Here is a 26,548-nt window from a genome sequence, read left to right as displayed (position 1 = left end):
CATATTTCAATTTTTCATGCAAGTTCTCTTGGTTAGTGAATGCAAATGAAACGATTTTCTCAACTTCAATAGATAGTGAATCTATATACAAATATACAATGCTCAGTACATACATCACTGCTATCTCTACTCAATTATATTTACATTTACACCAACACCATGCCAATAAAACTCTGACCAACAGAAAGTCAAGATCACAAGCACAAACGACAAAACTACGAACTAAAAAAGAAGAGTTTCTTTGTCTACAAAAAGACTCGAGCAAACTGATGATGATGATGATGATGATGATGTTTAGGATCTTGAACGATCATTTGTCTAGATTTGATTTCTTCGGCGCAACGCAATGCCTTCTCAATCTGATAACCTCCTCCAAAGCTGACCTCTCTTTCGAGATGACAACAATAACTCTCGAACACACTCACATTAACATGTAGCTTGAATCCCATCAAGAACAGAAACTCTAACTCTAATTTGTTCAAATCCTCTGTCTCTAATCCACCTACTTTGGCAAAATATGAATTTCTGTAATTCCTGGAAACATAAATGAAAACATATCAGAAAAATGACTAATTAACAAAAAAAATCATGGAAAAATATTGAAGTTTCTCTTTGAGACTTACAAATCTTCGACGTATTTAGAAGCGATCATGATGGTGGTGATTAAGAGGCTATGTACATTAGCGAGACTGATTCTAAAACCGGGATTGAGTTGACAGAACCGGTCAATGTAGACATAAGCCACCACGTAAACCGATGGACCGGCTTTAGTGTACCGGAAAATTCTCTCTAGGTACGATTGGATGGTCATATCTGGAATTTCACGGCAATCAAAGATCTGAGTTTTGCCACTCCGGCTGGAAGTAGACGAGGCCGGCGAAGCTTTACGACTGATTCTCTGGTTTCGAGTTAGAGTTCGGTCGATAAGAGAAGATAGAACAGAGATAACCAGCGGTGTCTTGGTATTGTTTTGGTTCGAGTAAGAGTAAAGATCAGACCGGAGTTTTCTTGGAGAGATTGTTAGAGAATTAGAAACCGCCATTGAACTCTTGTTATACTTTTGTCGGAAAGTTAGCAAAGTTGTATCGACGAGGAAGAGATGATTTTCTTTGAAGTGATGTAATCTAAGCTGAAGTGAGATGAAGAGGTTTTGTAGAGGTTTATATACAAGCCTTCGAAACCAACAACCAGGAACCTTCCTCTGCTTTTCTTTTATTTAATTTTAAATGTTACTACCTTCGTGTGTGTTAAATCGATAGGTAACTCTTTTAATATATAATTTGTGTACGGTAGGTCAAAGACAAGTGTTTGAACCGTATATTGCGTGTTCATGTGTATAAATATTTAAGCTTCGGATCTTGGTAATCCACGTTGAACGTAACAAATTTATGTGTAAATTAAAAAAGTTATGAAAAAACGATTTTGTAAAAAAGGATTTAGTTATGAGTGAATCTCGATTATGTAATTTTGATTTATCAAATACCAAATGAATGTAATGATTCAGAAGAAATCATAAGACTCAGATGCCTCTTTTGTTGGAATTGCGTGAGTCCGTGTCCAACTCTATTATCTGATTAGTACGATATTGTCCACTTTGGACCTAAGAGGCTAGCTCACATGGATTTACTTTTGGGCTCCTTCCCAAAAAGTCTCGTACTAATTAGAGTTGGACTTCTCTTTATATATTAGACACTTCTTGTCTAATTCTCCAATGTGGAACTTAGTTTGATATCTCACATTCTCCCCTTAAAACTAAGGACCATATTCATTTAGTGTCCCACAACTGACTTTCAGAATCTTCTGACTTGACCTCTGCCACATACCTCACAATCCTAATTCGATGGGCCCGTTCCTACCCGAAGGGTATTTTGGTCTTTTTGCAGATTTTTCGTCAACCGCTCTGATACCAATTGTTGGAATTGTGTGAGCTCATATCCAACTCTATTATCCGATTAGTACGATATTGTCTACTTTGAGCCTAAGAGGCTAACCCGCATGAATTTATTTTTGGGCTCATTCCCAAAAAACCTCGTACTAATTAGAGTTGGACATCTTTTTATATATTAGACACCCCTTGTCTAATTCTCCAATGTGAGACTTAGTTTGATATCTCACATCTTTTTTTGTATCTTTAATCAAATGAATCAATCAAATATTTATACTGATGAATTGAGTTTTACAGTTTTTGCTCTAGTCGGAAAGAGATGCAATTTCACAAAATACACAAACAAACAAATACAAATCTCTGCAACAAGGAAATAATACTAGACCAAACAATATATTAAAAATACATACATCTGCGGTGCTTAAAAAAAATAGTGTTTCAAAAAAAAATATACATACATCTGCGAGAATTTTCAAATGGAATTTTATGGGAACGACATCGATTTTTGGAGTCATCTGGAAGGTGTAAAGAAGCTACTAAAACAAGCAATATCTTTTATAAATAAAACTATGTAATATGATAATTTTATATAGTTAGGAAGATTTGTGCGTCTCCCTTTTGTAAGCCAACGTACAGATATAACAGCGAAGCATTTTCTTTAATAATGCAGTTAAATCGTTATTTTAATATATTAAAAGGTTACAATACCCAAATCCAAAGTACTTCGAATAAACAAATCCATTGAATTACATCAAACAATGAATCTCCGCCGACGGTTTGGTGAAGGTGAATCAAAATCAGCAACTCAGCATGGTTGAAAGTCTCTGAAGCATCCAGAGGTTCTAGCTAGAAGACAAGACTAGTTTTAAGCCCTACCTGATGACAACTGTACTGTCTATCACTCGTGTGTGTCTCGTCGACGAGAAGGCGACGTGCACGTGCACGTGTTTTGCAAGTGCAACGCAAATTTCTCCAACGCGAGAAGAACTCGCACCATCTTTTGTTAATGTAGAGAGATCTTCCTTCAATTTGAATGTAGTCATTAGTTTATTTTTATTTTATTTTTCAAAGAATACTTTTCCTCTAATACAAGTGCCATTTCATACAACATTAAAAATCTAAAAATACATATTCCTTTTACTAAAAGATGTTCTATTGAAATTGCAGATAGTCACGTAACTATGGTATTTTTGGTCACGCACTTTGATAAAGTAGTTTAAAGCAAAAGACGTTAATCATAAAGTAGATTTATTAGAATTTGATTCATTTCAATTCATACGCCATTTTCCTTTGATATACTTTAAGTTGGATTAGTTTGTTTATTCGGATTCAGATTGTGAAGTGTCTGTATTGAATACATTTTAAAGTCATGGGTCACATACCAAATCAATATAAGAATACTAAAAACTTAAAATTCGAGTTTCTAGGTAAATAGTTTAATTATATATTTACAATGACTCACATATTTGATCAAAACAACAAAGATGCAAGTCAACATCAGTCTTATAATATAGTGGTCATAATTTTCTAAAATTCCACCGTCTAAATAGGTATATTTACAAATATATATCACGAATACATTGCATGTGCCATGCACATATTGCCTTCAAACATACCAAATTCTCAGCATATAAAGTACTCTCATCTTTATGACTCCATGGAAATGCCTAGTTTATGTAGTGATGTAGAAACCATATACGTCATTCTTTTTATTTTTGTGTGGACATGTAAAATCGCTAAGAAACAATAATCTACTCGTATATGGATGAAATAAATGTTTGAAAAAGAAGCTACCAGTCTACCACTACCGTACGAACTACGAACTAGCCCATCAATAAATTTAATATAAAAATTGATTTATTTATATTTTTTTGTTCAAAATTGATTATATAACACCTAAAAAGAAATATATAAAATGAATTATAGAATGAATTTCTGAATGCAAACAAACAAAACCAAACGTTATGGAAAGCATAATTTACTGTTAGATTTTAAAACCAAAAACAAAACATCAATTGCACCGTCCAATTCAGATTCCATGCAAATTATATAGTTACTTGTACGTCATTGTCTTCTTGTATTAAATGTTGACATCTATGTCTACATATCCCTACACTATAATTATTAGAATGACAAGAAGTTATGTTCTTTCTACTTTTCAACAAACTATAAACACTATAGTTTGCTGGAGCGTACTGTTTATGTTCGTCGTATTCATATGCATGTAAAAATGTTATATTATTAAACTTAATATGTGCATGTCAGTCGTTGGATTCTACCTTTCTCGTTGGACTTTGAATGCCACAAGACTCATCACAATGAAATGTATATGTAAATTTCAGTTCAGCACTAGAAACAATGTAATTACACTGAAAAATGGTGAAATAAATAGTGAAAAGTAACATGCAGAATGATCGATGTATATATATAATTATGTTTCAGTTGTTATGTTATATGTAGATGTTTGAAACAAAATATCCCACCTGTAAATTTGTTAAATTTGAATACTAATAAGTAATATCTAATGGCTAATGATCAGATATCAAGCAGCACTTATTTTATCTTAATTTTTCGACCATTAACAATAGCTTACACTCTCATTTATCCGGTATATCTCAGTACTATATGCCTGTGTCTCGATCTGGTAAATCGTATTCAAGATCTATATATGAATTAAAGATATGTGAAATATAATAAGAGCGCTTTTAAAATTGTTGCGGTAGAGCAACATTATTAGAGTTTCTTCCTCCTAGGTTCTTAAAATACATGCATGTGTATCTATATATTATATATGTGTATGTAATTGCGGGGTTCTAAGTTTTACGGGAAACTTAAGTATAGAGCAACATTATTGGGGGTTAAGAAACTTTCGGTTGGGTTTCCCGTAAAAAATAGAACCCCACAATTACATACGCATATATAATATATACATACACATATATTTATTTTAAGAACTTAAGAGCAAGAAACTCCCAATAATGTTCGCTCTATACTTAAGTCCCCCGAAACATCATTTCAGGATTCACTTCTCTTTCTTCGTTTCCTCTCGTTGATAACCTTATTTGAATCTCAACTTAATTTATATCCACGCATAGGTATTTGTATTCACTTGGAGTTCCTAGTTACTTGTAATAAAATCCGTGTGGAGAAACAAACTTTTTGTTTGGATGATTAATAGTAGAAAATAGAAGCTTTCGTTGTGGAGCCATGTCGCCGTCGGCGGATATTTTGCCTCTAATTAACTACGACCTCGCATATAAGTATATATGACCTACCATTAAAGTGAAAATGATTACATCTTTATAATATATATTAAACATTTTAATTCTGTTTGTATGAATTTTATTTAGCAATTTTCTTTTGACTTTTCTAACTTGGAAGTATATCCATAACCAGAAATGTAACTATGATATTTATTTGGATGATCTCCTGTTAAATTCTTGGTATATAATTAGAACCTAATTATTATTATTATATTCTGTAGAAATAGAAACCATCACAATATTATACATTTCCTATATATTATTTGAGAATCTTTTGCAAAAATATAATTTTAAGTTTGTAAGAATTAAAAATAGATCCGGGTGATGTGACAAGCGTTTAAGCTCTATCATTGCTTACGTGGCAGAGTTTGAGAGAGTTTGTGCATACCATAGTTTAAAATATAAATATCACTTGCGAGTTACAAACATTCGATGGTTAAACGGACCGAATTCGAGTGCTTTAAAAAAACTGGTATCTCTCATCTTTGATTATAAGTATCATCTACGAAATCTACGAAAGTATACATCGAAAGTGTGAATGTTCTGATATATCAATCAACGTACATCTTTATATAATAACATGTTTATCATATACTTTTGAATTTGTTTATATTCAGCTACACCTACAAGTTTCACGAAAAACAGAGTATAAGATCTTGTAAACAGATGTTGTGTTTGTAATCAGTTCCTTTAACAATGGTTATGGTCCTTTTGAAATTTAAATATGGTGAGAAACGTGTATAATGTATCTACTTATAGATAAAGCCACACGTACAAGTTGCAAATAGGCATGGGCAAAATAACCGGAACCGAACCGAAATACCCGAAACCAGAACCGGACCAATACCCTCAAATACCCGAACGGTTCCTATATTTTTATATCCGAAATAACCGAACCGAGAACCGAACGGGTACCCGAATATATAAAAATATTAATTATATATACATATAGCATCACTAAATATATATTTTTAATTTAATATTCTAGTAAAAGTATCTGAAAATAGTTGAGGATAACTAAATTATTATAAAGTATCCAAACTACCCTAAAGTATCCGAAACTATCCGGATAGTTTTATCCGAAATATCCAAATTAATCCGAAATATCCAAAGTAATCCAAAATATCCAATTTTTTTTATCTAAATCATCCTAATAATTTGATATTTTATCCAAATTATCTGAACTACCCGAACTATCTGAACCCGAACCGGATCCAAATGAGAACCAAATTTTTTCCGGATATTTTTTGGTTCCTACATTTACTATCCGAACCGAACCGAACCCGAAACTATCCGAACCGAACCGAACCGAAAATAGGTCAAATACTAAATGGATCCTCTAGCCCCTATCCAAACTACCCGAAATTCGAAATACCCGAACCGAACGGATACATGAAAGATGAAATGTTCTCTCTATTATCAGTTCCTCTAATTTTGGTCGTGATCCGTTTAAAATTAGGAATGGTGTCAAACGTGTATAAGATTGACTACTAATATATAGAGCTACACTATATATAATCATAGTTTCTTAAGCAACATGTTAATGTGTATGATAGGGGATGGCATTGTGGAGACATGGTCGTGTTGCCTACAAAGCTATTTTTAATTGCAAGAACAGAGAAATTTGTCATTTTGTGTTCGGTTAGCTAAATCGAGACACCAAAGATGAAGAACGGTTTAGCAATTTAAATATTGGTTATCTGTGGTATCCATTTTAATTGATTCGAACCATAATAAACGAGTGTAATCTGTTCGACAATGCAAAATAAGGTTCTACTAGGTGATAACCCGCGCCCTGTGCAGAGTGAGTGGCCAGAAGAGATTTTTTTTTAAAAAATTACAGATATTAGAAATTTTAAAGTTATAGACACAAATATTAGATCTAATGATATATATGGAACGAAAGTATGAATGTATATATAATGTAAGCTTAAGTGTTTTTTTGAAAAATATTGTTTTTTTCTGAAAAAGATTGTTTTGTGTAAATTAGATATATTTTATGTACAAAATATATAATAGTATGTAATAACTTTTATTAATTTATTATGAATTTAAAACAAAACAAAACATAGGAAATAGAATATGATTATAATATTAAAAAAATAAGTAATAGAAAAATAAAATATGAAAGAAACAAATTATAAGGAAATAAATAAAAAACTGATAAAACCAAGATGCCGTGAAAATGGTCTTCAGAACTCCTCGTTTGCAATCCTTTAGAAATAAATAACTAAGAATTAGTTTACCAAACTAAACATAACTACTTCAAAAAATCACTAATCGAACTGATATACCACTTCCTGAAACGGAGTTAAAGCCAGCCATTTGTTTGCTTGAGGGAATGTTTTGATAATTAGGAAGTTGAAAAGAAGTGTGTGGTGAGTCGATGAATTGTAGAGAACATATATATTTATATTAAGAAGGCAGCCCCCGTGTGATTAGTGATACACAAAATAATGACTGTAATTAAAGATATTATTACATATTTAATTTCACATAACTTGGGCTCCAATCGTAATCGCAACTTACCTTAATTTTGTAGACATTATAATCAAACTTCCTTTTATAAATTACAATTGAACAAAACGAATAAAATTCACGATTATTAATTGATTCGATCATTTGAATCCATAATCTAACTTCCTTATATACAACATATTATTAGTTCACAAAATTTTGTAATCATAATTGACTCCCTATTATTACCAAAAAGTTATCAAAAATAATGGCGGATTTGATTCAAGTATTATTACCAAAACGTTACCAAATTCGTAATTTAAAAATATATCAAAGTTATTAGAAGTTTCCTTTTAACAATCGTTAATCACGGTTGTCTTTGCAAATCACGTTTCATTAAGGGATAGAACAATTTAATTTATTATAAATTTTATTTTAACTTTCATATATATCATATATATTGCAACATTATTAGAATTTTAAATTAACCTTTTTGATATCCGTAACGTATAATTTTTTTTTCAACGTTTACAAAAATGTTGCCTTATACAAAAGAGTTAATATTGCATTATAATTAACGTTGACAAAAATGTTCATAAAACGTTCGATTATAATATGTGTTCCTAAAATAAGCATAAAATTGTTCATAAAATTATTCCAGTTTCTTTAGTTGCATTATAAAGAAATTTGATATTAGCTTAAAAATGTTCATAAAATGTTGCATAAAAATGTTCATAAAATATTGACTCGGTTTCAAAAAGGTTCATAAAACGTTGCATTATAATACGATTTGATATTAGTTTAACAATGTTCATAAAATGTTGCGTTATAATTAACGTAAACAAAAATGTTCATAAAACGATTTGATAGATGTCGAACTTATTTTGTTGCCTTTTACAAAAGAGTTAATATTCTGTCTGTCATAAATACCCGTTTTTTTCAAATCGGAATGTAATCATATAGTATAATGTATATGACCAATGGCATTTGGTTGTAATTATTCTAGTTCACAAAAGGTTTTTTTAAAAAGTTAGTGAGAGTGCATGAAGTGTGACACATAAGAAATGACACTCATGTAATAAACACATGAGGCCAAGGTTTATTTCTATGAATGTTCCTCCTTTAATAAGAAACTAGATTTTGACCCGCGCTTTCAAAGCGCGGGTTTATTTTCCTTTTTTTTTCAATTGACAAATATTTAGCGTCATATTTCATATATTTGTGTTTTATTTTATAAAAGACTTAAACTTTTTATCTTTCTTTATCGTGTTTCATTTTGAATGACTATTTATGTTTAAAAAATTAAACTTTACTTTTTTAATGAATTAAGTTGGTATAACTCTGATGAATTAATTTTATTATGTGGTTAATATATTTAATAAAAATAATTATATACTTTTAATAAAGATTTATACTTTTCAATGAAAAAATTAATTTTTTTTATGAATGCTTAAATTATATTAAGAAAAGAAAAAAATTAATTAAGAATGGTTGAAAAAAAAATTATTTGAACTTGGACTCAATGGCCCAAAGGAAAAAAAAATGTGAGAATTGGATCTGATTTCTTAATCGGCCCAAATGGCTCAAGAGAGATCTGATGTGGATAGTGGGCTGGATCCGAAAATAATGGCCCAATATAGATGTGTTATTAATATTAGTTGATTGCCCTTAATGAAACATGCAATGTTAATAAAGAAATGACAGGCTAAGGTAAAAAAGACAATAGTATCTTGTTTTAATAGTATAGATGGATTCACCGTAATGCACATTGAATAACCACGGATCATATCGTAAGTTTAATGTATATTTTCCTTAGTAAATAACATACAAACTGTTCGTTTAAGATGTATGAAATATTTATCGAATTAATTTGCCTTGATAAGTTACAATATGTATCTCTTAAATATGTAAATTTTGTATTTATTACACGAAAACTTTGGCACCAAGGAGTTGATTGAAATTAATATTGGCACCTAGGTGTATATAAATGCGTCTGTTCTACACTTGCCATAAGAACATTTGGATCTTACCTTAAATTAAACTATACATCATATGAAAATACATACTTATATTTTGATATATTCGTTGAACATGTATTGAAAATTTAATATTTTAATTTTGAAATTTTCATTGTTTTCTTAAATGATTATAAATTATTGAAACCACTAAACATTTCACATTAAAAAAATCATTGGTGTAAATGTTTGTTACACAAATATGCAAATAATCATAAAATCATATGAGTAGAAACCTCATTTAATAAATATTCATATTAAAAACCACATTAAAAGTATACTACATATCTATATTAATATCATTTAAATTTTATTATATATCATATATGATAGATAAGATTGATTGTTTTGATTTATTTACCGTAAAATGATTGTGAATAAACAAGTGCGGTTGTTTGATTTATATGCGCACGCTAATTTATTACATAATGGTAACTGATTTCTTAGTTATTTAATATATAATTATTATTTTATTATTTCATAATATGCAAAAAAACATAAAATAAGTAATAAATCTGCACAAAGAGCGAATCTTAACCAAAGTATGCATTTCTTTAATAATTTTAAATTTTAAATATTTTCTAAATCTTTATTTATTCAGGCCAAAAAAATAATGAAATGAGAATAAACTCAAAAATCAATATTTATATCGAACAATAACAAAAATAAAACAAAATGAGAAAAACATTGAAGATAGATAGGATTTGGCACGTGAACGTAAACTTCTCATAACCATAATTAACTTTTAAATTGCTAAATCATGATATAAAACCGAACTGAAATAGTTTCATTGTAACCAAATAGTAGGCCTTAGATTCTTTAGCCTAAACGTTAGGTTCTTATGCGATAAGTGATTTTTTGACCTAAAATATTTTTTAAAATATGATCAACTCATCAGTAAACAAATTATGTAATTAACAAAAAAAAAATTTAAAAACTGTTTAAGGACCAAAAATATTAATTCGATAAAGAATATAAATTTTATTTTTCCATACTGTATTTCTTAAATAATTTTCATATAAATTCACCATGCGCAAGGCGCAAGTCTTATCCTATTTCTAGTATATGGTAACCTTTATTTTTCAGCTTTTCCAAACCGGCTGAATCAGTGTTGTTAATAAAAATTAGTTAATCCCCTATATATTATTTGAGAAGCATTACAACTTCTTTTTGTTGCCACATGTCATCACATTATGTTGGTCCATCAAATTATATAATAAGTTTTTTATTAAACTAACAATAAATTCATCATTAATGTACTTTATTATTTTCTTAAATAAAATTTACGGAATTGCCTAATGTGGCTAAAGTATATATGGTAATTAATGATTTTGAATAATAAAGATTTGATAAAAAATAGTGTATCTTCTATCATATTTGATTAATTTTAAACTATTAAATAAATTAAACAATCACAGTAACCATATAATAAAAATTTAGATTTTTATGTATATGTTATATTTTGAATTTTTACAAACGGCTATAAATTAATAAAACTGTTAAAAGTCTCACATTCAAATTTTATGATCCATGGTTTAAAATTTTTGTTATGACAAAATACAAATGATTACAAAAATTATGTAAGTAAAAAATCTAATTTAATTAATTATTAAGATTAATATATATATATCATTTTAAACTAAACTATAAACTATATAAAATACAATATTTTCGTTTCAAAATTTACTTTGAACAATTTTTTTGATAAAAGTTTTGAACGATCATTGCAACTTATTTTTTTTTAAATTATAAATTACTAAAATTATTAATCCCACAATGAAAATTTTGTTATCCGTAATTTAAATTTTTTTCTATAAAAGATACAAATGATAAAAAAAAAACTATATGAATAAAAAACATCATTTAATAGACATTAATATTAAAAATATACTAAAATATATTATTTGTGTCAGTATCATTTAAATTTAATAACATATCCTATCAAATATAAAAAAAAAATATTTTTTGGATTAATAAAATTGATTTATATGTTCGCACCAATTTAATTATATATTTAATAGTTACTGACTTTTAATTATTTAATATATATTTATTATTTTATAATATGTAAAAATATTTAATACATAAAATAATATATATATATAATTTTGATCCCGCGCAAGGCGCGGATTTTAACCTAGTTAGTTATATTACCTAGCCTGATTAATTTCGTTAAACGGCTGGGTTTTCCATGTAAAAACGACTGGTTTTCCCATACCGCAACTAAACTTTACCATTAAATACAATCATATTTCTGGTTTAGTTTTAGCCATGAGAATCAGCCTTCCCGATACTTAAATAAATGTTTGTTTCAGATTTTCATCACTTTATTTTTCTAATAATCATAGGCCATAACTGAGTCTCAAATTTTTTTTTTTGTTAAAAATTTCAACAAGGATCATAAGTGGAAACTGTATGATCCTAATTAGAGATAGGTAGTACTAGTCAACAGGCTTGGCCCAAAAATGGAAATGAAAAACATGGGCTTAGTCTCAATCGTAAGCAGGTTTTCATGTTGTTTTTCTTATAAAAAAGATGTCGGATATAGTACATTCCGAACAAAACTTAGGCTGAACTTTAAATTCGCTATATTTTTAGAGACCAGTTAAATTGTCACATAAATTATTAATTAAAAAATATTAAATTAAATAAAAAATAATTAAAAAAATAAAAATGCTAATTTTAACGACGCTAACACTGCTAGCGAAACTCTAAACCGTAAATCTTAAATTCTAAACCATATATCCTAAATTCTAAACCCAAATCCAAATCATAAACTCAAACCCTATACCCTAAACTTTAATCCTAAATACTAAACCCAGATTATATACCTTAAACCTAAAAAATAGACTATAAACCTAAACCCTATACCCAAAACCCTAAATCCAAATCTTAGATCCTAAACTCAAACCGTAAACCGTAAACCTTAACCCAAACTCTATAGCTTCTAAGTTTGAGGTTGGGGTTTAGGATTCACCTTTTGGGTTTTGGGTCTATGATTTACCGTTTGGGTTTTAGATCTAGGATTTGGTTTATGGTATAGGTTTTGGTTTTAGGATTTACCGTTTGGATTTATGGTTAAAATTTTGGGTTTAGGATATATAATTTGAGTTTAAGGTTTATGTTTTGGGTTTAGGGTCTAGTACTTGGGTTTAGGGTATAAAGTTTAGGTTTATAGTCTAGTTTTTGGGTTTAGAGTATATAATTTGGGTTTAGGGTCTAGGATTAGGGTTTAGGATATAGGATTTGGATTTAGGGGTTTGGATTTGGGTTTAGAATTTAGGGTATAAGGCTTAGAATTTAAGATTTAGAGTTTAGCTGGAAGTGTTAACGTCGTTAAAATTAGCGTTTTTATCTTTTGTAGCTATTTTTTATTTAATTTAATATTTTTTAATTAATAATCTATGTGTCACTTTGATTGGTCCTAAAGGGTGGGTGAATTTAAAGGTTCACTCTAGGAGTGAACCTAGGCCTGGGCGTTCGGGTATCCGTTAGCGTTCGGGTCGGGTTTTTCGGATTTCGGTTCTTTTTTATAACACCTCATAGGTCCCTTTCTATAAATTTGCAAGTACGGGTCTAGTTCGGATATAACACATCGGGTTCAGATCGGTTTTGTATCACATTATAGAACCCATAAAGTAATCATATATCATTCGGATTCGGGTTATATCGGATCGGTTCGGATATAACTGAAATAAAATCTAAAATTTAAAAGTAAAATATAAGATATATTTATTTATTTATATATAATCAAGTATTTAAAGTAGTTATTTTTATTTTAAATACTTATTATTAGATAACATATCAAAATAAATATGAAATTAAATATTTGAAGTATATGTTCATGTTTCATATAATTATATTGTATATTATTTTGGATCGGGTTTTTCGGATATCTTTTCGGATTTTTTGGTTTTTCGGGTTATCCGTTCGGGTTCGGTTAATAACACTTAGGGTTCAGTTAATAACACTTCGGGTTCGGATATGTTTTGTACCACATTAAAAGATCCATTCGGATATTTTTTACATTTCGGATCGAATACGGATCGGATTTTTTGATTCGGGTTCGGTTCGGATTTCGGGTTACGGCTATTATGCCCAGGCCTAGGTGAACCTAAGTTCTGTCCGTACATTCTCATCCAACTAAGCTATAATCTTCCTTTTCGTTAAAAATTATTTGTCAAGTAAATAAAAGTAAATATGATATCGATAGTTTGAGTTTTAGGACCAAAGGCATAGTCCGTGCACACTGCAATATCAAGGCAATGAATAATAGCATGATTAAACCTAAAGGGTTCTTATTTTTTATTATTATTATTTTTTTATCTGATTTAAAAAAAAATTAAACATTAAAAACGAATCAATCGCAAACCGTCACGTGTCAGTAGAGTCCACGAACAGTACAAAAACCTAAGCAAAATCTCTTTTTGTAGAAGAGGAAGAGAGACTGGTTTTTAATAAAATTGTGGGATCCACCTCTTATGAGGCAAGGTTAATGGTGGTCTAAGGGGTCACACTACATTCTACAACGTGTTGGAACGTTGAAAGGATAACGTGTCGCCATACCATTGGCTGTTTACGTAAACGAGTCTCAAAGCAGACAAAGCTCATTTATAAAACGAAAGGTAGATTCTGCATATTACCGTCATTGACAACGCCCAAAGCCTGAAGCGCGCGCACACACAAAAACCGTTTACTTTTTTTTGTAAAGCTGAATCCGAGGTGAGTTGTTCTCTTCAAATGGTGGTTAATACTTAATACGATCTAATAATCCGAGTATGTGAATCAATCTCCATGACTAATAAGATTCATTGATCTCGTGTAATGTTTTGAGATGGAACCATCTATATGGATATCGTAATGTATTTGTCTGATCTATATGTTGATTTCGTTAGCTAATAGTGTGGAATGTCCGGTCTGGATGTGCATGCGTAATGTTGGTTCCAATTCTCTGCATCCAGATGCATTGGATAGATTTTGTATGGATGGGTTTGAATCAAATTATTAAGAAAGACATGGTCATTTATTAGTTGAAAGTTGAAACTAAATCGCAATATAGATTGAGGTATAAGTGATTAACATAGAATTCAAAGTCTTTCTCGGGTTGTGTTACTGTTTGAGCAATCAGGTATTGATATTGCTCTTAGATAATTAATCTAGCAATATAGGACTTATTTAGATTTCATCTTTTATTTTCTTATGGATACATAGAGATTAGCTGAGGAGACTTCTTCTACTTCAGTCCTTCTTTCCATTCAATCTTCTCTATTCTTCAATTCAGTTAAAGAAAACATCAAGTGAAGCAAAAATGGTTGGTGGTGGAGCTTTGGTGCGTTTGAACAACTAGTTTTGAACAAAAACCTAACTGAATACTATACTTTATATGAAACCTTAAACGGATAATACAGATAATTAAAGTTAGGATTTATAACCTACACAGGAGCAACCCTGTTTCATTTCGACTATGATATATCTCTTTACGAAAACAATTAACTCGTTAAGCATGTATATGTGTATCCATGAAGATCATGCAGCATGACTTGTGATTTTATTTATATCGTAAGTCACATATCTCAAAAGTCAATTGTGGTAGTTGAGTGGCTTTTATAACTGAAAGGGAGGAAGATTAAATGCAGCCAATAAAATCATTTAATGCAATAACTTTTAAGTAGAAACGAAAAACCAGTTGAAAAGGAAAAAAAAGTCAAATGAATACTACTAACAAAAATTAATGACGTGATTAGCAGAGTTCGATTCAAACTAATAATGATATTTAGACCGTAAGCTCTCCATCGGTCACGTGACCATCGCCGTCACGATTACGACACGTCACCAAACTCCGTGACTTCCAAAAACCCTCCAAAGAAAACCCCAAAAGAAACAGTAACGACGCAGACGCAAACGCAGACGCAAACGCAAACGCGAATTATTATTGGGGCTGGAAACGCGATTCTATCTGCTCCTTCTGTCGCCTGAGCTCCATAACTTTCCGGTGAGAGTTCGAGTGCTGAGTCAGCACAAACGTCGGACTCGAGGCCGGTCTGTACTCCGGCACGAGCCTCCCTGATTTGAAACGGACTCCACACGCGTTGCAAAGCGTTTTAGGCCCGAGCGGTCCCGTCCTCCACTGCGGCGTCTTCTCCGACGCGCAGTGCGTGCACCTCCTCCCTCCGCCGCCATCCGCCGTCACCGATTCAACTTCCAGTTTCTTGCTAGGGCTACGCTTCGCGACGGAGTAGCAAAGCTCGGATTCCGGCATCGGCGCCCAGGTTCCGGCAAGGGAAGGCGACGACGGAGCTCTTGATCGACGGCTTCTAGGTTTCCCGGTGAACGACGCGTCAGGCCTGACGTTCACGGTTAGTGGATTCGCTGGGTAATCGGAGAACGAGTCGTCGACGAAGCGTGATAGCCACTCGAGATGAGCCGCGTCGTCGCTCTGCACAAAAAAAAAAACAACTAACCGAGTCCATCAGTAAACCGGAGTAAACCATCAAAATCAAAACTCGAAACCTAGAAATTGACAATCGAAATTCGAAGTTTTTTGTAACGCACCGGAACGCAGAGATCGTGGGTGAAGTCGGTGAGGAGAGGAGGGGGAGGAGGTGGAGAAGCGTGGAAGTTGAAAGGGTTTTCCGACGAAGAAGCGGCGGAGGAAGCGACGGTGGAGGAAGATGAAAAGATTTCGTCGTTGGAGAAGTCGAGAAGGTCGTCGATACGAAGCAAGTCCGGTGAAGATAAGCCGCCGTAGACGTCCATTATTACTTGACTCGGGGGGTTTGACTCGGACTCGTACTTGCTCACTCAGTAAGTGGTCACTGGTTCAGGGCTTTAATATAGAGTGACAGTGTGAGAGCTTAAGAAAAGGACGGGGGACGAGAACGTGCATTGAGTTAACATGCACCGAGACTGACCTGACCCTTTCCCTTTTTTTATTTTATTTTTTTTTATTTAAATTACATTTTCTTTGAGCATGCATGTGCTATTTGCAAAATATATTGCTACCGGGGATTAATTATCACTAAACTTAATTAGTGTATATTTATACGAAATACAACCGAATTTTAAGTTTTAAAAATATACAAAATCCTTTTTTGATTGAAGGAGAGCAATCTATTTCGCAAAAAGCGATAGATTTGTTTACATTGAGTAGATAACACAACAACCATGTTTTACAATTTACATATCTCCAATGCATAATGATAATACTTAGTGTGAGTTTGAGAAAGCAAGGAAGCGTAAACTATATAAACGAAATTATACTATTTCGCTTAGTTTACTTTAGGAATTTCTAAATCAAACTGATTCGTTTGTGTTCTCTGCTCTGTTCAATAAAAAAACTACCAAACCAACGGCGAGTTAATCTAGCGGCAAAGGGAGTGCTAGTAGCTTTTCAGTGCTCGGGTTCAATTCACGCTAAGAAAGATTATTTATTATGTTTGGGTTTCCGACAAACCTATAAAACCACTTTTTTACCAAAAATAAAAAAACTACCAAAACAAAGAAAAAAAAACAAGGCTTTGTGTGAAAGTAGACTTTTGTTTAAAGTTTTTGATGATTTCATCTTCCGGTTTTTACTTTCTCATATAAATTAAGAAACACAAGACGAAATTAGTTTTCTACATTTAGGGAAATTGACTTTTAAGCCAAAAATTTAGATAATTGTTGATTTTAAAAAACGAAAATCACTTAAAATACGAGACCTAAACTCGTCTCTTAGATTATTAATTAAACTAAATAAAACATATAACTAAAACAAAATTTTGTGTAAAAATGTGTCTTAGAAGAAAATATATTATGTTAATTTGTACTAAAATTAGCCATTGAGAACTATCGGGCAACATCCCGGCCGAGTGACGACTATGCTCGACTATGCTTACAGTAATATTTTCGCATTTTGTGATAAAAACAACTTAACCGAGATGGGCGTGTGATTTCGATCCTTGTAGAGTAGAGCATACATAAAATGTTTTAACACACCATTCGCTTTATCGAACTAGCATGTTTTCATTATTCTATGAAATAGGTTTGATAATATTTCTTGATCTACTAGCGACTCATTAATTTTTATAGTATTTTAAAAAGTACGAATTAATGTAGTGGGAAATGTGAAAATGGATGTAGACAATCAAGGAGATGAGTCGACCGACGATCCGAAGTGCATTGCACTTTGGTTCTATAAATTCCTTTGCCCCTCTTTTTGTGTATATTTTTCTTATCATTTATCTTCTTCTTATGTCTCTTTCACGCATTGCTCGTTGCTTCCGTATTTATTCATTTCTCATTTTAAATTATATAATTACTCGTATGTACATGACACATGCATGATATAAAAATAGGGAACCAGTTGTTGTGAACATTGTTATCATATTCGGCCAAAACAGAATTATCCATGTATGCATCTATCTCTATCTTGTGCTCAATAACCATCTAGCACCGCCAATCATCATAACAATTTCGGGTGGATATATCTTCTTTTGGCTATATATTTGTTATATAAGTATAATCTAAGAAAAATAAGTAAATTGGATTTTTAGGGTACATCATACATATTAAGTGTATATGCAACCAGAACATATATTCCATCAACAATGTATCTTCAGATCCCACTTTGCTTTGGCTTTTAGTGACATGGTGCGAACTTGGACCCTTATCGACAAGAAACTAGAACTTTAATCTCATCTCTTGATATCTCTTTCTTCTTTTCATTTTAGTCTTCCTATTTATAACAGCGTGGTGAATAAGATAGCACATCATGCTTATACACTATTCCACTATTCCACGATTTCGATTAGGTACTTTACACCAATTTGGTAACGACCAACAAACCTGATGGTGAAATGCATCTTTGTTTTATTCTCTCTTTATTCAAAAATTGTACGTTGGAAGGCGTGTTAATAAGTTTAAAGAGTATATATGGTTTGTAAGGTTTTGAACATTGGCTGACTTTTTTCACGGTGGTTTGATCTGTACTTCTTTTTTTTTTGGTTATGACGAATCGTATGTAAATTGACTGAACGCCCGCAGAATAATAGTACCGCAACGAGTTGAAGTGCATGTGTGTATTTCACAAACCTTCATCCCATTAATCAAATAATTACATACGAACAAAAACATTTGCCATTCAAAATGATAAAATGTAAATTCTATTAAATTAACAGTAGTTGTGTATATGGAGAATACAGTTTTAGTTATTGGTTTTGGTTTATTCAGTTCAATTCGCTTGTTTTTAGTAACTGCATTACCTAATTTTTATTTATTGATAATTTGTTAAATAAATTTTCTAGATAGTTACCGTTTAAAAATCTGAAGTGAACAAGAATGACAAGAGTTTATACTAACAAGAATTTACCAAATATGTATTGTTAGTGAAAGATATATCATATACGGCATGATACGTTTGTATAGTATCCAATCCAACCAGACTGGACTAGTCCACTATTAACCTATAATATTTAGATGTGTTGAAGCCTGAAGGAGTTGTTGGTGAATAAAAATAAATTTCTCGGCAGATAAATTAGTGATTTTTGATACGAGCCGACAATTTTAATTATTGGCCTATCCATATAGAAGTCCTGAAGCTAAAGATACCAGTGAAAAATAAAGATAAATCAGCAAGACCACGTGCCTCCATGTGAGGACCGTTCTCACCTTCACGTGCCTCTAAGATGAAAAGTTCATGACATAAGAGGAAGCCATGAAGAAGGTAAAAACCCGAGAAGTGTGGCGGATAATTCTTCAGAGCAATTTTTTTCTTCAAAGCTTCAATTGCTATTAGGCTTTGAGTATTAGTCGACTATGCAAACTCAGAACATGTAATGTTATTTTTGGGTTTTTTTGAGAATTTTTTTTTGGGTGTTTACTCTTAATTTATATTAGAAAGTAGAGAATTAAAAAAATATATATATATTAGAAAGTATTGGAGCGTGAGAATGCTAGGTTTCTTTAGGTTACAACAACATATATTGTTTACAATATGTTATTCAATAGCGTATTATACTAAGGCGATTGCAATATATTCAAGCATTTGCTAGTATAAGGGGTTCGACCATTCACTTCTGAAAACAAATATGGCACGGAACGAGAGGAGGAGCCAACTGAGATAAATTGCCTTATTCAAACTTTTATTATTTTTGTTTACTACCGACAACAGTTTATCCAACTGGCAATTTCTGTCCCATTCAGAAGGTTCCTTTCGTAGACCCCCATATATTTTCTTCGTTGTTAAAGAATCGCAAGTAGGCAAAAGTTGCATAGGGAAATTTGTATAGTGTTTCCTGCGAAAAAGTAATTTGTGTTGAACCTTATCCGGTTACCAAGTTGAAACTATGAATAGTGAAAAGTTTTAAATGTTTATGTTATTTTGTTGCCATGAATTAGAAGTTTCAATTCCAGGAGTTCCTAAATTAATTGCATATACGTACTTAACCGTAGCACTAAGCAACAATATATGTATCCTGCGGCCGATAAGATTTCAGCGTTTTTTTTAAAATATGATTTGAAACTTTGAAACCAGACAGAATTATAAATTCATAAAATCGGTTTTCAAAGAAAAGAACGTATACTGATATATTTTAGATTAAATTTTATTCAACTATTATTGCAAAATTACTTTATAATAGAAGAGGAAAAAAGCTAAGGAACACAGCATTGCTAAATTAGAACACAATATGAATTTAAAAAGATAAATATAGAATACAAAATCAAAGCATGTTTAAATTATGTAATTCAGCGAGCAAAACGAGAGTAGAGAGAATGTGACGGTGCTTAGTGGGCCATGCATGTCGTGGTTCAGTACATCGACGTACGGATACGGTGCACTCATCTTTCTCCCGAAGCTCTCTTTATAGTTAGAGCCTAGAGGCTTTCGTAGTAGTTTTACTTTGCCTTTTATTCCTTTCTGTGAAACAAGAGAACCTCTCTGATTATTCGTTTGATGATACATACGAATGTTATCGTCGTGCTTAACTTCAACAATTCCTTGTTTTTTGGTTCAGTTTGGCTTCCTTGAATCACGTGAGGCGGTGATCCCAAAGCAAACACGTGCGACCTCATGTGCCCATAATGACAAGCTAATGTTATTTTATTTGGTGTTAGCTCGTTAGGGTACGTACTTTATTCACCACTTAATCACCTCTTATGTAAATAAGTATTAGTTTAATTGAGATAATGTTTCCCTTCTGACGATTAACATGCAAATATGATGACCTTATGCTCATCCTCTGTCCTTGTCCCCCTTTTCTTTTATAATACGAATAAATTGTTGAGCCGTGTATGGAGGATATTCATGTTTTGTTGCAGAACTTTTTAAAGGCGATAATATAACAGCTAGTAGTTTTCAACCAAAAAAAGGCATTAGCTTGTGATAAGAGCCGCGAATCCGATCAATGAGCTAATCAATAATGGAGCAAATAGTCGTAGCTGAATAGTTATAAAATAGAACCAGTGCTTACTGAAACATATTGCATTGAAGTTTAAGATGTGATACTGTGATGGATTAAAAGAACCAGTCTAATGTTCAATAACTTTACTGGCCTAGTTTGTTGGGATCGAGTGCCAAATGCAGAGAGGAATGCCATCAACTAGGAAATTATTGGCCACTAACAACTCGCGGGCTCCGCATTTCAAGCTCTTTATCCTAACCGTCCTTTCGGCTCCATGGGTTGCATTCATCTAAACATGACATAGTTGTTTTTGAGTTTTGTGGTCTTTTACTCATCCCTGAGAAATATTTAGTACTAGCATACAAAAAAATAAAAGATTTTTTTAAAAAAGATCTTCAACCAAAAACACACAGAAAAAAGAGAGGAGGAGATTGATTTCTTGATTCCTACTTAATTACCTACATTAATCAAATAAGAAAAAAAAGCACTTCGTCTAATTTGTGGCATCGGCAGGCTGCAGCCATATCCCAGTGAAGTACACAAGTACATGTCGATGATTTAGCCACGCAAGATTTTTGTTTCTTCCTTTACGGTCAATTCAACGGTTTGGATGATTGGCTAGCGAGAAGATGGTGTAGAGCGGGTTTATGTGTTTGTATTGTGTATACAATCATGGGCCGTGGGGCCTAGTCTCCATAGAATGCGACAACGACCACTTGGGGAAAAATGCATGGCATAGAAAATGTGTCGGGACATTAGACGGAAATCACGTACGGTCGTCGTATAGAGCCATTAAGAATGTTGAGGTGCGTTCGACATCTGCGGTCTGACAATGATTGAAGCACCATGACAATTTGAAAAGGCCACAATCCTTAGTTAAGGATTTGAATTGGGCCGTGAAGTCTGTATTTAAAACCCATTTATGGAAGTTAAAATACACTATGGGATGATTGAAGCACCATGACAATTTCAATGCACTATCCAATCTATTATTATTACAAAATTATGGCTTCCTTATCCTGATTAAACTGGATTTTACTTGCTAAAAAAACTTCTTCTCCTGTATTATTCAACCATGACATTAAAATTTAGAAATATTGAAATTGTACATAGACACAAGAAAATAAAAATAACATTGAAATACAACAAATCAGTTAGTGTTATTCTTTTTTTTGACCTTTAAAGTTTGAAGTACAACTTTTTCTCAATGGAGTTTATTCCGTCATGACGTTCCAACTCAAAATTATGCTTGTAAGTGACAATAGAATCATTTTGTTAGGTTAAGGTTAACTAAATATAGATTTGATGAAATTGATGGTGTGACTTGTTGCTGAGATGATAACAAGTGGAAGTGGGTCTTGCAAAGAATCTGGTGAACGGTCACTAGCCTCGCCACTATTTCGCTGGACCCGTACATCGCCGATCGTGAGACACCGGAGGTTGGGAGAGTGGGGACACGCGCTGCGACTTCTAGTGAACTTGCCGTTAAGACAACGCTATATAGCTTTTTAGATATTTCGATGCATGTGTTATGCAGAGACACGCGTAAGGTTGAGATTAATGGACAAAATATGTACAGATAAATGGTCCCCTTAAAGGTAATAAGAGCGAAGCATGGAACAGAGAGTCTACCTCCTCAATGTCCTCATGTCCATATCTAAGTTTATCTATATGGCTTCTCACATACAAAGCCTCTAAGAGGGGTTATGAATATTCCCCACTTTCTCTAAATTATTCAATGTATCTCTCTATCAACTTGTCCATGAATTAATATGTGATATGTATAATATACTTAATCCATAGTACAAAATACAAACCCGCAAGTACTGTCTTAGAGGTAATATACATCAAGCACTTGAAATATATCCTTTCAGTGGTCATTTCGAGTTATTCGTTTTGAAATCTTGTGAAATTTTGGAAAGTTCATAATCTTTCAAGTTAGGGATAAGAGCAGAGATAAACCTCTTCTCCGTTTCCAGCATACATGGTTTCGGATGGCACTTTTAATTTACTATCGGGTTTTGTTTTGTACTTGATTCATGCATGTAGCCTAGTATAAACTCCAGTTAACTATTCATAAAAATATGTGACAGTTTTATACAATGTATAGACACTCCTGTTTTGGAGTAAAATAAACTCCTTATGATTATATAATAAAATATCTGTGAATAACTTTACTCATGTTTTGGAAAACTCCTTACGATATAATAAATATTTATGAATGACTTTTGTATTTATCTCTTAGACTATCGAATTATCGATCCTTCTCGACATACATACTAAATCAGCACTAAAAACTTTGACCCAAAAAAAAAAGAAAATCATCACTAAAAACTTAAAAACCCTAACAAGTCCAGACTCTCTTTTATAACGTACATCTATTGTTTTTTGGAACAAGATAAAACTACATTATATAGCTATAAAACTTATAATACTAAACGAAAGAATGTAAGAGAGAATTTGTAGTCAATTAATATAAACAAATTTCTCTTACACTCATTAGAAATAAATTAATTCAAAGTTTCAGAAAGATAAAATGAAAAGTACACAATTGAGTGTTATTGTTCGAATTAGAAATTCAAAACTGATGTTTTAATTAAAATCTTCAACCCTTACATAAATAGAAAGTATCTTAATAAAACTAGTTAAGCTATAAACTACATCTGAACTAAAGTCTAGGGTTTATGATAATTTCTTCTTGTACGAACACGGTTTATGATATTTTCTTCTTGTACGAACACGTTAGATGTGTTCTGTTTTCTTGCGTAACATATTGGGAAAAAATGTTGTCAGAGTTGACTGGCACTATTATAGCATGATTCTCGAATTGGCTGATTTTCTTATATGAATACGTTTTACCATCAATATTACATTTCCAAATATAAATATACTCCCAAGAACAGTTAAAAGTGGGCTCCACTCATCAACTTATACTAATCTATCGTGTGTATATGTCAGTTTGATAATCTATAAAAGTCTCCAACAACTTAGAACCAATCACATTTATAAACGTCGATCGTCTAGTTAAGTATGTTAAAGTTGAACAAAAAAAAAGTTAAGTATGTTAATATGTTTCATCAGTTGCATATATAAAATGTGTATAGCACACGGGTTTTACTAGTGGATGGATACATACATATATATAACATAGCTTTATACACCGTACACGCACGCGTTATAGGATTAATTAAATAAGAGTGTTCTGGAAATGATGTGATAATGCAATTCCGACACGATTAGCGTATTCGGTCACGTACGTACATGTATGTAGTAACTTGGGTCTTAAAAATATATATTGTCAAGAAGTTTCACAAGTTACATTTTATATAACTATGATATAAAAGGTAAACGATATCTAAAACTTAGGATTCCAGAAAGTTTGTTTAAGATTTTAATGCAATGCACGAGAAATTGAACGAGTTGACTAGTCTATATTCAAATTTATTATGATCCTGTGAATGCATTTGTCTATGAAACACATGGATTCATAAAAGTAGATCTATTTGAAGATGAAATTAAAGCATCGACTTTCTTTCACATATTTCTAACGAATCAAGTTCTTGTTAAATTTGCACAACCATATTTGATACCATATCATATATTAAATAAATAGTTCTTCATTTTCAAGGTTACCGGTGTAAATTAAACGGTGATCAAACGTATTGATACAGATAATTATCAATCTGGGAGACTGAAACCATTAGTTTATATATTCACATGTTTTTCAATACTATGGGTTTATACGAGTATTTAAATGCAACTAATTTTCATGATGATATCAGATTTTCTTTCACCAAGTACAACATTTTATTTTATTATGTGAAATAATAATATGCAATTGTGTGATTTGTATCTTGTGAGGCTTAATTAACCAAAAAGGGAGTGTCTTCCACGCTCTCTATATACGGAGATAAAAGTCAAAGAAATGACATCCCACAAGTTTCCCTCTCTGTGAAAACCCTAAAAAGGACAAAGAAAATGCTACAACCAATAAATGCAAATAAAGATACAAGGGTAGAACAGTCATTTGAATCGTCGATTTTTATATTTTAAGGTTCTTTGTTTCTACACCTCCCAAGCTCAACTGAAAACGACTGGAAAGCAACCTGCGGTCTCTACCTGCCTTATTACGCTATATTATAATTTTATTAAATATATCTTTCTTGATTTTCTAAAGAAAATATTATTACTTATGGACCGACTTGCGAATAAAATAAGTTTAGATTATAACATTTATATTTATTTTCTTCTCTTCTTTCCTTATAGAATCAGTTCTTCCCTTTTGTTCTCTCTCATTCTCACATCTCCTCCTCTCCTTCATATATTCTCCATCTTCTGCTAGCTAAGGAAACAAGAATGGTGGATCTCGAAAGAAAAGTGTGTTGCATGTGTGGTGATGTGGGTTTCTTCGACAAGCTCTTTCATTGCAGCAAGTGCCTTAATCGCTTTCAACACTCGTAAGTATTACATATGTGTCGACTATCCATAACATTATGTGTGTAATATCATCACCATCATCATTCATATTAACAACATATAATAGATTTTAATAGCAGTTGACGGTGAGATTACGTGCCACGTGCATTCACCATGTAAATATCAATTTAGGCAGATGATCATCATACATCAAATAACAAGCATGCATATATGATATAAATAGGATGTTTATATTGTCAAACGAGACAAGAACTGCTTCAACAACTACCATATATATACTTACATAATCTCATCATCATCATGATAATCGTGATATAGGTACTGTAGTAGCTATTACAAAGAGCAAGGTGATCCAATTAAGATCTGCGATTGGTGTCAGTTTGAAGCGAAGAGTCGAACAGGAGCAAAGCACGGTGTTAGCGTTGGATCGTCTAAGAGATCGTACCGGTCGTTGTATTCTTCAGCCAACCAGGTCAAACAACAAGAGATTAACCAGATTACTGCAAGTAGTAGTATACCTCCAGTAGCCGAGAAGGGTAAAAGTAGTGTACCTTCTCCTAGAACGGCCACTCGGAGGTACAAGCTTCTTAAGGATGTCATGTGTTAGTAATGTTTTCTTAAACAACCAAGAGTTGAGAGACTTATAGCTAGAGTGTTAATTAGGAACTGAGATGATAATAAGACGCATGAATGTAAGATACAATTAGGGATGTCGTAGATGTTGCTATAAGCGTGAGAAGCAATGTAACGTACCTGCGGAGATATGTATGTTATGGATATGATGATGTTAGTGAGTGTTTTAAATAAATTTTATGTATCTTTGAGTTGAATGATTGGTTAATTAGCAATAAATTTTGTGTTTTGTTGTTATCCCTCGATCGTCGGCATTTGATGATGCCACATAGTTCACAATCATCTTAATAATGATTTTTTTTTGTATTGATAACACGATTTAATGTATTAAAAACATTAAGCAATTAGTGGTATCTATGGAACGATTTATATTAGACGTACGTTAAAGCCAGAATTGTCTACTTCAGATCAAGTTTTTTATTAAAACATGGAAAACATGTTCTAAAGATTGTTCATTTTGGTTATTGCAAATCGTCT

At 32.0% G+C, this 26,548-nt stretch overlaps 3 protein-coding genes across 3 annotated transcripts; 1 reads left to right on the top strand and 2 right to left on the bottom strand.

Moving 5' to 3' along the window:
- Nucleotides 1-46: 46 nt before the first annotated feature.
- On the bottom strand, nt 47-1,248 carry LOC106415864 (cyclin-U2-2). Its single transcript, XM_013856675.3, has 2 exons — nt 624-1,248; nt 47-534 (listed from the first exon to the last, which is right to left on the bottom strand). Exons 1-2 carry the CDS (start codon nt 1,040-1,042, stop codon nt 246-248), a joined length of 708 nt encoding a protein of 235 aa, XP_013712129.1. The 5' UTR covers nt 1,043-1,248; the 3' UTR covers nt 47-245.
- Nucleotides 1,249-15,251: 14,003 nt separating this feature from the next.
- LOC106412238 (GATA transcription factor 4) lies at nt 15,252-16,514 on the bottom strand. Its single transcript, XM_013853144.3, has 2 exons — nt 16,173-16,514; nt 15,252-16,056 (listed from the first exon to the last, which is right to left on the bottom strand). Exons 1-2 carry the CDS (start codon nt 16,374-16,376, stop codon nt 15,550-15,552), a joined length of 711 nt encoding a protein of 236 aa, XP_013708598.1. The 5' UTR covers nt 16,377-16,514; the 3' UTR covers nt 15,252-15,549.
- Nucleotides 16,515-25,219: 8,705 nt separating this feature from the next.
- On the top strand, nt 25,220-26,308 carry LOC106413788. Its single transcript, XM_013854531.3, has 2 exons — nt 25,220-25,458; nt 25,757-26,308. The coding sequence occupies exons 1-2, from the start codon at nt 25,358-25,360 to the stop codon at nt 26,043-26,045; spliced, it is 390 nt and encodes a 129-aa protein (XP_013709985.1). The 5' UTR covers nt 25,220-25,357; the 3' UTR covers nt 26,046-26,308.
- The last annotated feature ends 240 nt before the right edge of the window (nt 26,309-26,548 follow it).

The sequence above is a fragment of the Brassica napus genome, chromosome C8 (assembly GCF_020379485.1).
Source record: "Brassica napus cultivar Da-Ae chromosome C8, Da-Ae, whole genome shotgun sequence".
NCBI classification, from domain to species: Eukaryota; Viridiplantae; Streptophyta; class Magnoliopsida; order Brassicales; family Brassicaceae; genus Brassica; species Brassica napus.
Note: the sequence above shows the minus strand (reverse complement) of the source record. Positions and strands in the feature narration are given on the sequence as shown.

Coding starts and splice junctions, on each gene's coding strand:
- LOC106415864 (XM_013856675.3), bottom strand. CDS start 1,042: ATGGCGGTTTCTAATTCTCTAACAATCTCTCCAAGAAAACTCCGGTCT. Junction 535..623: donor TCTAAATACGTCGAAGATTT/GTAAGTCTCAAA, acceptor TTATGTTTCCAG/GAATTACAGAAATTCATATT.
- LOC106412238 (XM_013853144.3), bottom strand. CDS start 16,376: ATGGACGTCTACGGCGGCTTATCTTCACCGGACTTGCTTCGTATCGAC. Junction 16,057..16,172: donor CCCACGATCTCTGCGTTCCG/GTGCGTTACAAA, acceptor TTTTTTGTGCAG/AGCGACGACGCGGCTCATCT.
- LOC106413788 (XM_013854531.3), top strand. CDS start 25,358: ATGGTGGATCTCGAAAGAAAAGTGTGTTGCATGTGTGGTGATGTGGGT. Junction 25,459..25,756: donor CTTAATCGCTTTCAACACTC/GTAAGTATTACA, acceptor ATCGTGATATAG/GTACTGTAGTAGCTATTACA.